The sequence below is a fragment of the Ctenocephalides felis genome, unplaced genomic scaffold (assembly GCF_003426905.1).
Source record: "Ctenocephalides felis isolate EL2017-DRISC unplaced genomic scaffold, ASM342690v1 CF-g0.4_SCAFFOLD_01170, whole genome shotgun sequence".
NCBI classification, from domain to species: domain Eukaryota; kingdom Metazoa; phylum Arthropoda; class Insecta; order Siphonaptera; family Pulicidae; genus Ctenocephalides; species Ctenocephalides felis.
In genome coordinates this window covers 80792373-80804706 of record NW_020537324.1, presented here as the reverse complement: position 1 = coordinate 80804706, position 12334 = coordinate 80792373, and the positions used below count along the sequence as shown (strand labels likewise).

The window sequence follows — 12334 nt, the reverse complement described above, 5'->3', positions numbered from 1 at the left end:
GGATGATTCGGATCGCCAATCGCTGATAGCTGATCGAGGAACACGACCATTCGTTCTTTGTTTTTCAAAATGAACGGATTTACTACTTCCATGTAAGGTTCCTTGAAAAAAAAAATCAAACTAGCTGTAAGTGGAATTCTGTCTTAAGGCAATTAAGGCATCGTGCCTTGAGGCAAATTGCTGAAACTTCCCGTACTAGAAATTATTACTTTTTTAAAAACAATTAACATTTTTGAAAAAATTTACTTAAAAAAAATAAGATGTTTGAGAAACTATACATTGGACAAATAATTACTTTTTTTTTAAAAAAAAAAAATTATAATTTTTTTTTTTTCAATTTATTTTGGAAAATTTTTTTTTTTTTATTTGACATATTTTGGAAGATCTAAACTTTTTTTTAAAGCAATCGTATTGCTTTAACTGCATAAAAATATCAAAGCGCGTAAGCGCCGCGTCGCCGTCTAACGCGTAAACATTGGTACGGAACCCATAGGAATGTAAACCAAAATTATACTTATTATTAAAATCTCTATAAAATATCTGATAATTTGATGTGCATATGTCTAATGATCTTTTTTGACCGCCAAATGACATTTTAACTTCCCGAAGGAGAAGTTTATGTTTTCATCAAAAAATCCGATTCGCTAATTTTATGTTTTCTCGACGTTTCAAGCCATTCTGAATCGAATGAGATCAAATTTGGAAAAAGTATGTGTGTGTGTGTGTGTGTGTGTGTGTGTGTGTGTGTTGTGTGCGTGTGCACCAACAGATTTTTTGCCGTAAATCGCCGTTTTCTCTCAAAAACGGCTGGACCGATTTCAAAAATTTAAAAAGCCATTCGATGTATCCTCGATGAGGACTATTGTTTGTCAGTTTTGTGCGACGATCGGCCGAGCCGTTTCTTCGTAAATAGCAGAGAAGTGAAAAGTCTTTCGTCCACGTTTTAGCCCGCAGTTATGAATCGATTTTGAAAATTCAAAAAACCGTTCGAAAGATATTGGTTGGGAATCGTGCTGATTAGTTTTGGTAGAGATCGGCCGGGCCGTTTTCTTGTAATAAAGTTTTTAAAAAAAAAATTCGACGATTTTTATGATTATTATTTTGACGGTAGATACCAAGTCTTCTAGATCATACTAAAATATTACGGCCCTACGACAACAGGTTCAGCTTTAAAAATTCGTCAAAGTTTGCAAAAATTGGTATTGTTTTTTTGGCATTTGTCAAAGCTAGACATTTGATCGACGTTTTCTCCAAAAACGCCTGAGCCGATTTAGAAATTTAAAAGCTATTTGATGTATTTTGGTGAGGACTTTCGTTTGTCAGTTTTGTGTGACGATCTGCCAAGCCGTTTCTTTGCAATTTGAAAAAAAGTGTTAAACTTTTCGTCCACATTTAAGCTCATCCTACCGAACCGATTTTAAAAAATCAAAAACTGTTCGAAAGATATCATTTGGGAATGATGCTGATTATTTTTAGGTGAAAATCTACCGAGCCGTTTTCTTGTAATTAACTGTTTGAAAAAAGTTCTAAATTTTTCGTCCACATTTAAGCTCATCCTACCGAACCGATTTTGAAAAATCAAAAACTGTTCGAAAGATATCATTTGGGAATGATGCTGATTAATTTAGGTGAAAAATCTACCGAGCTGTTTTCTTGTAATTAACTGTTGAAAAAAAGTGTTAAATTTTCGTCCACATTTAAGCTCATCCTCCGAACCGATTTTGAAAAATCAAAAACTATTCGAAAGATATCATTTGGGAATGATGCTGATTAATTTTAGGTGAAAATCTACCTAGCCCGTTTCTTGTAATTAACTGTTGAAAAAAAGTGCTAAAATTTTCGTCCACATTTAAGCTCATCCTACCGAACCGATTTTGAAAAATCAAAAACTATTCGAAAGATATCATTTGGAATGATGCTGATTAATTTTAGGTGAAAATCTACCGAGCCGTTTTCTGTAATTAACTGTTGAAAAAAAGTGCTAAATTTTCGTCCACATTTAAGCTCATCCTACCGAACCGATTTTGAAAAATCAAAACTGTTCGAAAGATATCATTTGGGAATGATGCTGATTAATTTTAGGTGAAATCTACCGAGCTGTTTTCTTTGTAATTAACTGTTGAAAAAAATAGTTAAATTTTCGTCACATTTAAGCTCATCCTACCGAACCGATTTTAAAAATCAAAAACTATTCGAAAGATATCAGTTGGGAATGATGCTGATTAATTTTAGGTGAAAATCTACCGAGCCGTTTTTCTTGTAATTAACTGTTGAAAAAAAGTGTTAAATTTTCGTCCACATTTAAGCTCATCCTACCGAACCGATTTTGAAAAATCAAAACTGTTCGAAAGATATCATTGGGAATGATGCTGATTAATTTTAGGTGAAAATCTACCGAGCCGTTTTCTGTAATTAACTGTTGAATAAAAGTGTTAAAATTTCGTCGTCCACATTTAAGCTCATCCTACCGAACCGATTTTGAAAAATCAAAAACTGTTCGAAAGATATCATTTGGGAATGATGCTGATTAATTTTATGTGAAATCTACCGAGCCGTTTTCATGTAATTAAATGTTGAAAAAAAGTGTTAAATTTTCGTCCACATTTAGCTCATCCTACCGAACCGATTTTGAAAAATCAAAACTGTTCGAAAGATATTGGTGGGAATGATACTGATTAGTTTTAGGTGAAAATCTACTACCGAGCCGTTTTCTTGTAATTAACTGTTAAAAAAAAAATTTAGCCGATTTTCATGAACTTTTTTTGTCGATATACATCATAGTCTTATAGAACTTACTGTAATATTACGGCCTTACAACAAGTAGTTTATTTAAAAATTCGTCAACTTTGCTAAATTTTATCGTTTTTTTTTAAAGTAGATTGATGAAGTATATTATTTACCATTTTTTTTGATCAAGTCGATTATTTACACATATCGGGAAGTTCATGTAATTTGCCTCAAGGCTAAATATCAAACCAACTAGTTTTTTTTTACTTTTTTCATTAGATCTCCGAAACCGCTAGACCTGCCTTTTTGAAAATTTGATCGGTTCTTCACCTTGTCAATACAAGTAAAATGTGTTTTGATTTATTCAAATCGGACGCTCCGTTCTCTTAAAAACTGAGTTACCGTTTTTGGCACTTTTTGCACCGTATCTTCGGACCTGCCTTCGCCAAAAACTAATCAGGAGGTCTCCTTATCAATACGAATCGAATGTTTTTTGAATTATTCAAATCGGTTGAACCGTGTTCCCGAAATCGTCAACGAAAATTTGTATCCGCACACACATAAACACACACACATACATCCATTTTTTCTAAGGTATGCCAAAATGTTCAGAAATGTTTGAAACGTGAAGATATATAAAAATTTTCATTTTCGATTTTTTGCGATTACTATAACTTTTACCCTACGGGAAGTTAAAAATAGAAATTTAATTTACATATATATTTATAAATTTAATAAATTTTTTGCATGATATTTATATGATATCAAATATATATTCTATTCAACTATTATGAATTATTTGTTATATTGTTTCTGTGTATAGAAATGTAAAGGTAAGTGGTATTTTATCTATTGTGTTATGTGTTACTGATAAAACTGCAATTATCATATAAATATCGTGCATCGTTTAAGGCAAATTGCTGGAATTTCCCGTACCGCAATGAAATATTCGAGAAATTTTAAACGTTTTCAAATATATTATTACAAATACTGTAACTTTTATTATTTTTGCTATCTTGTTATATCTTAGCAAATCAAATGTAAATCATAAATTAATTTATCTCCAGAACATTAACAATCGTCATTTCATCGTCAAATATAGTCACTTGCCTAATTTGTACAAAATTGAAAAAGTGCTCCCGTCACAGTCTAAACGCATTTGCAAATAATTCTGTGCGACATTTTCACTTATACTGTATACAGCCAGTCTAAAACGTAATAAACAGTCTAAACGCACTTGGGTAAATATTCGCACCAGAGTGGCGCTTAGACTGTGCTTAGCATGAGTAATTTTTTGAATTTTTAATCCAAAATTATAAAAATATTTTTGGAAAAAAAAAAAATTAGAAACAATTTTTTTTTCCAAATGCAATTATTTTGTTGAAACAAGCAGAAAGTTCTTTGAATCATTTAAATCGGACGCTTAGTTCTCTCAAAAACTGCTATTTTTTTAACATTTAGCTCTGTATCCCCGAAACCGCTGAGCCTACCTTTGCAAAAAACTAAGAACTATTTTTCCCCGTCATTACGAACTGAATGTTTTTTGGATCATACAAATCGGATGATCCGTTCTCTCAAAAACTCGATTTGTATTTTCTGCACTCTTTGCTCTGTATCTCCGTAACGGCTGGACCTGCCTTTGCCAAAAACTAATCAGCACATCTCCCTATCTAAAATGCGGACATACAAAACACACACACACACATTCATTTGGTTTCTGAGGTATGCCCCTTAAAAATGTTCAGAAACCTTGAAAACGTCGAGAAATGCAAAAATTTTCATTTTCGATTTTCGGCCCATTACTATAACTACCCTACGGGAAGTTAAAAAATTACTTTGCTTTCTAAAAACAATGTGTATATGTGAATACAACTACCTTTACTAAAACAGTTTAATTCAAAGCCTCTTTAATCCAACATTATTTAAAGTCCTTTTTATCAGTCATTATTTTATCGCAAAATTGTTAATCAAAACCCTTCTATCAAGAAATTATTCCCTCAGGCTGAATATATTTTTTTCTGGTCCACAATATGGAATAATAAGTATAACACCATGATAATATATATTCACACTGTTATACTCTTTTACAAAAGCGTTAATTCTAGAATTAACTGTAATTGGAGAGAAGATAGAATTTCTAGAATTAACTGTAATTGGCTCTGATTAGAAATGCAATTTTTATTTACCTTTCCGCCAAATTCGACAAGATTTGCCAAATTCTGCAAACATTTGGCGACCATAATGAGGGATCTGGTGGAATGATGCGGTGGAGTTTCGCTGACCAGGCCAAATTGACGAGGATTTAATAATGCAGGACAGAGGAGTCTCAGAAAAATAAAACCTGAAAAAAATTCCAATATATTTTAACAATTTCATAGAAATATTTACACTATTGAATATTAGAATACGCATACAAGATTTTATTCACATCAGCTGATCAAACATACTTTAGCTTTCAACATTGAAACAATATAATACTTTTACAACATTATATGCTAAGTTGATTTTAAAAAGTGACATTCGCCACAAATATCTTTTAAATCAACACAAATATCTTTCAAATCAATCAATGATAAGAGATCTGATATAGTTCAATTAGTAATAATAATTATAAATGCTCCTTTAAGAAATAAGAGTGCCAGTGATCAATGTATTTGTTAAACACAATATTTAGAATGTATATATAATTTCAATATTCATTTATTATACACAAAATTCATAACCTAATAACTGAAACTAGTGGGGTGTATGGCATCGTGCCTTAAGGCAAATTGCTGGAACTTCCCGTACCGTAACGAAATGTTCGAGGAATACTGACTGTTTTCAAATAGATTATTATTAATATTGTAACATTGTCGAATATTTATAAGAATTATATAAACTGAATTGCAAAGTTGAAATAAAAGTATATTAGAACTATAGTCAGAATTAAAAACAAAATCTGAATTATTTTCGATATACAAAAAAAAAAATGATACAAATTTTTTTTTTCCAAAATCAATTATTTTGTTAAAACAAGCTGAAAGTTTTTTGAATCATTAAAATTGGACGCTTAGTTCTCTCAAAAACTGCCATTTGTTGCATATTTAGCTCCGTATCTTCGAAATGGCTGGGCCTGCCATTGCCAAAAGCTAATAAACACTTCTCCCAATCATTACTAATTGAATGTTTTTCAGATCATTCAAATCGGATGCTCCGTTCTCTCAAAAACTCGATTTGTATTTTCTGCACTATATGCTCCGTATCTCCGTAACGGCTGGACCTGCCTTTGCCAAAAACTAATCAGCACATCTCCCTATCAATAGGAATCGAATGTTTTTTGAACCATTCAAATCGGGTGATCCGTGCGCCCGAAAACGTGACTGGAAATTTGTATCCATACATACATACACACACACACACACACATACACACCACACACACACATCCATTTTTTCTGAGGTATGCCAAAACGTTCAGAAACCTTCAAAACGTCGAGAAATGTAAAAATTTTCAATTTCGATTTTCGGCCCATTACAATAACTTACCCTACGGGAAGTTAATAATTTCAATGACTATCTTTTTTTTCATTTTTACAAAGAGTGTTATTGCATATTGCCTGACCTGAAACAACTCGAGTTCTGACTAATCTTTCGTGGGGCCACTTTGCATTCACAGCCCTCTGCAAACAGCCACAAATGTAACGAACTGTTCGAGGACATGAATCCGGAGAAGTGAATATGCTCAAGGTAATCTAGAACAAATATAAATTATATTGTAATGTATATATATATATATATATATATATATATATATTATATATGTATATATACATGTATATATGTTACGGTAAATGTGAATATTTCGGCGAATGTGCACATTCACCGGCTCATTTGGCGAATGTGAGTTCAACTCACGCACGTGCGGGTATATATTTATAATATTTAATTTAGTCATACGCATATTAATATCCATTATTTATTATTCACTATTAACTATTAATTATTTATCAATTAATAATTTATTTATTAACTATTAACTATAAACTATTAACCATTTACTGATAACTATTAACTATTTGCTATTATCTATTCACTATTTATTATTAACTATTCACTATTTTACTATTCAACTATTCACTATTAACTATTCACTATGAACTATCCACAATTCAACTATTCTTAATTCACTATTTATTAATAACTATTCACTATTTACTATTTAACTATTTAGTTATTACTATTCATTATTTACTATTAACTATTCACTATTTATTATTCATCTGTTTAACTTTTAACTATTAAACTATTTAGTTATCACTATTCACTATTCACTATTTACTATTTACTATTCACCATTAACTAGTTGATTATTTACTATTTAACTAGTTACTTTTTAACTAGTAACTATATACTTATAACTATTTAACTATTAACTATTCACAATGTAACTATTCATTATTCACTATTTAACTATTCTAAATTCACTATTCACTTATTACTATTCACTATTGACTATTCACTATCCAACTACTAACTATTTAACTATTCAGTTATCACTTTTCACTATTTACTATTTAACTAACAATTAACTATTAACTATTTACTATTTAATATTGATTATTCACTATCCACTATAATACTACTTTACTATTCCTATTCACTATCCAACTACTAACTATTCACTATCCAACTACTAACTATTTAACTATTCACTTATTACTATTCACTATTAACTATTCACTTATTACTATTCACTATTAACTATTCACTTATTACTATTCACTATTAACTATTCACTATTTAACTACTCAGTTATCACTATTCACTATTTACTATTTAACTAACAATTAATTAGTAATTATTCACTATTTAATTATTAATTATTAACTATCCACTATATTACTACTTTACTATCCCTATTCACTATTCACTAATATCTATTCACTATTCAACTACTAACTATTTAACTATTCAGTTATCACTATTCACTATTTACTATTTAACTAACAATTAACTATTAACTATTTACTATTTAATATTGATTATTCACTATTCCTATTCACTATCCAACTACTAACTATTCACTATCCAACTACTAACTATTTAGCTATTCACTTATTACTATTCACTATTAACTATTCACTTATTACTATTCACTATTAACTATTCACTTATTACTATTCACTATTAACTATTCACTATTTAACTACTCAGTTATCACTATTCACTATTTACTATTTAACTAACAATTAATTAGTAATTATTCACTATTTATTATTAATTATTAACTATCCACTATATTACTACTTTACTATCCCTATTCACTATTCACTAATATCTATTCACTATCCTATTCACTATTCACTAATATCTATTCACTATTCAACTACTAACTATTTAACTATTCAGTTATCACTATTCACTATTTACTATTTAACTAACAATTAACTATTAACTATTTACTATTTAATATTGATTATTCACTATCCACTATAATACTACTTTACTATTCCTATTCACTATCCAACTACTAACTATTCACTATCCACTACTAACTATTTTACTATTCACTTATTACTATTCACTATTAACTATTCACTTATTACTATTCACTATAACTATTCACTTATTACTATTCACTTACTATTCACTATTTAACTACTCCAGTTTCTCACTATTCACTATTTACTATTTAACTAACATTAATTAGTAATTTATTCACTATTTAATTATTAATTATTAACTATCCACTATATTTACTACTTTACTATCCCTATTCACTATTCACTAATATCTATTCACTATTCAACTACTAACTATTTAACTATTCAGTTATCACTATTCACTATTTACTATTTAACTAATATTAACTATTTACTATTTAATATTGACTATTCACTATCCACTATATTACTACTTTACTATTCAAATATTTACTATTAACTATTAACTGATTCATGAGACGGCTCCAAGTACGCACGTACACCATTTTTTAAATTAATTTGATTGTTTGAGAACTCCACATTCACCTAGCGTTTTGGGGAATGTGTACATTCACCGGTGAATGTGCACATTCACCAAGAGTACACATTTACCGTAATATATATATATATATATATATACAAACTAAATCAATTATTATATTACCTGATCTAGAACGTTAAGCAGAAACTCGGCATTGCTGCAAGCATCTTCAGGAGAATCCATCTTCGTTGGATTCAATTCAGCAGACTGTTTAGTCTCCAGCAATCTCGTTATAGTCTCGGACAATGCTGCCTAAAATTATAAATATATTGTTATGAATTATATTGCAATATTACTATTTTTTTTTTTTTTTTTTTTTTCATTTTACGTGTAGAAATCCTCCGCACTCGGTGCGCATGTACAAGTCCATTAAGGTAGTTGGGAGAGTCGCCGCCCGGAACAAAGTGGCGGTGTCGTTCTCTCGGGCGACTTCCGCATTTAAAAGTTCCCGCATCAGTTCCGTTTCCCGTTTTTCATGCCGGAACACGCCTAATAAAGCTGTGAAAAAGACAGACATAGTCTTTTGATATATCTTCTATATATATAAAAATAAGTCGCGTTTTCCTTCCTGACGAAATAACTCCAGAACGCACGAACCGATTTCGACAATTTTGCATTCGTTGGAAAGGTCTCGGGCTCCGCAAGGTTTATAGCTAAGAAAACTAGTTGTGCATGGCATCGTGCCCTAAAGCAAATTGCTGAAACTTCATGCACCGTAATTAAAAATTTTAAGTAATACATTAGTGAGAATTATCAGAATTATGCTTGGTTAAGTCAACGAGCAATTCTTGCCGCAAAGAATAATGATGTACACGCACTGAATTTCACCATTCAATCAAAAATTACTGGCGATTTGGTGACATACCAATGATTCCGACTGGTCTTCCGTTTGACTTCAAACGCTTGCAATTTCCAGTTCGCCTTGCGTTCGCAATAACAAGTCGCAAGGCCAATCGCTTAGTTTTCGCGGGATAAATTTCAGATATATTTTTAGAAATTCATTGTTTTTCACATGGGCAGTTATACGTTGCCTGTTCACGAGTTGGAAAACCATCCGCTTTGTTTGTGTTAACGTCAGACCAAAAAACAAAATATGTGGTTTACCAAAAAGCACTTCAATGAAACGGATAATTTGCGTATTCACTTTCATTTACTTAGAGAAGTTCAACCAAAAAACACTTCATTTTTGTAATCAAAATAAATTCGTTACTGTTGTATAATAAAATCAATTTTTTCCTTTTCAAATATAAAACAAACAAAAAATTTCTTCATCTTTCTCACGAAACCATCTGATGGCGAAACGGAGTTCGTCGGGTTTACTAGTATTTATATATATATAGTTCATTTGATGAAATATGATATATAACAGATATATTAACTTCCCGTAGGGTAAGGTTATAGTATTGGGCCAAAAATCAAAAATATTGAAGTAAAACTTCTTTACACGCGACTAGGGTGTAAATCCGTACAAATGCAAGGGAAGTGCGTTACGACAGATAAGAGTCGAGTGCCAATGATTTGTCATTCTATATTTGTCATATTTCTATACGGGTCGATTGTGATTAGTAGTCGTGTATGTGAATAGAGATCAGTCGTTGTATGCGTAACGGCGTCAGTATGCGAACCGATGCCAACAAGCAAATCGTCATAGATAAATAGACATTTTAAAGTTACATCGTAGTACTAATCTTGATTTAATGAAAATTGCCTGAATTAGAAGAATATTTTACCCCGCTCCTTGAAAATAATAAAACAAATTAAACAGTTGTTCCGTGAACTAAACGTAAGTTTATTTATTAGAAACTAGCAAACCCGACGAACTCCGTTTCGCCACCAGATGGTTTCGTGAGAAAGATGAAGAAAATTTTTTTTGTTTTATATTTGAAAAGGAAAAATTTGATTTATTATACAACAGTAACGAATTTATTTCGATTACAAAAATGAAGTGTTTTTTAATTGAACTTCTCTAAGTAAATGAAGTGAATACCGCAAATTATCCGTTTCATTGAAGTGCTCTTTGGTAAACCATATTTTGTTTTTGGTCTGACGTTAACACAAACAAAGCGGATGGTTTTCCAACTCGTGAACAGGCAACGTATAACTGCCATGTGAAAAAAATGATTTTCTAAATAATCTATTGAAATTTATCCCGCAAAACAATAAGCGATTGGCCTTGCGACTTGTTATTGCGAACGCAGAGAAATGGAAATTGCAGTCGTTTGAAGTCAAACGGAAGAAGACCAGTCGGATCATTGGTATGTCACCAAATCGCCAGCAATTTTTGATTGAATGGTGAAATTCAGTACGAGTACATAATTATTCTCTGCGGCAAGAATTGCTCGTTGACTTTACTAAGCATAATTCTGATAATTCTCACTAATGTTCACTCGAAATTTTAATTACGGTGCGTGAAGTTCCAGCAATTTGCATTAGGGCACGATGCCATGCACCACTAATTTTCTATATCTATAAACCTTGCGGAGCCCGAGACCTTTCCAACGAATGCAAAATTGTCGAAATCGGTTCGTGCGTTCTGGAGTTATTTCGTCAGAAAGGAAAACCCGACTTATTTTTATATATATGTAGATATATATATATATAATATATATATATATATATATATATATATATATATATATATATATATCCAAATTATTACCTGTAGCCAATGGCACTCTATCATTATGGCACAAATCAGCCAAAGCCTTAACAGCCGTCAGGCCACTTTCCAACAGCATCTGCTGCAAAGGACTGTACTCTTCTGCAGGCATTATCAGATCATGTAAATACCTAAAACAAAAATCAACTTTCAATAAAACCGAATACTAAAATCACACAAAATAAAATCTGTTATCCTTACCTTGTTCTCAACCTCAAACTGCCCCAATCGCCTATCGGTGTAATACCAGACAGTTGATGCCAATCTTCTCTCTCCTGGCCGTTTCCCAAAGTTGATAAATCGACTACTAATTCTGCAACTTCTGAGTCTTTTCCACGTTTTCCTCGATTTAAAACTGTTATGGTGAACGATACCACGTCTGATGGTACATCCCTGTTGGAGGAATTTAAATAAATATTATCGACACAATAAAAAAAAGAGTGCGCGTAAGGATCACACGCGATTGAAGTAACGTACTGTATAACGTAGCAAATTTAAGTTGAGTAAAAATAAATACATCATATAAAAATTTTGAATGTTTATTAGTAATATGGTAACACTCGTGATGCACACATTTATTAGTGTCGTCAATCATTATACACATTTATATAATGATAAATTATAAATTATATATTTATGATTACATTAAAAATATGTATAATATTTTTAAACAATAATGTAATCAAAGTCGTACTTGAAATATGACATGATCGTTTTAAAGTAATTGCTGATTAATAAATTCTATAATATTCATTCACACAGTGGATTATGTTAAACAACGTTTGTTTAACATAATTAACTTTTGCAAACTAACTCATCCTGTAACAATTGTGTTTGAAGAACTTCATGTAATTAAAATTAACATACATTCATTTACTGTTTGTATTTTTTTACTTTTTCGCTGACGATATAATCTCATTCCTTGAACAGCTGTAATATCCGT

The 12334-nt window shown here is 30.9% G+C and overlaps 1 protein-coding gene across 1 annotated transcript in view; it reads right to left on the bottom strand.

Moving 5' to 3' along the window:
* LOC113365696 (ras GTPase-activating protein 1) overlaps window positions 1-12334 on the bottom strand; it is a 58420-nt gene that overhangs the window by 31582 nt on the left and 14504 nt on the right. Inside the window, exons 13-18 of the mRNA XM_026607218.1 lie at window positions 11593-11784; window positions 11392-11522; window positions 9061-9230; window positions 8856-8984; window positions 6331-6460; window positions 4914-5068 (exon numbers count right to left, since the gene is read on the bottom strand). Of these exons, the coding sequence (XP_026463003.1) occupies window positions 4914-5068; window positions 6331-6460; window positions 8856-8984; window positions 9061-9230; window positions 11392-11522; window positions 11593-11784 (907 nt within the window). The remainder of the gene's footprint in view (window positions 1-4913; window positions 5069-6330; window positions 6461-8855; window positions 8985-9060; window positions 9231-11391; window positions 11523-11592; window positions 11785-12334) is intronic.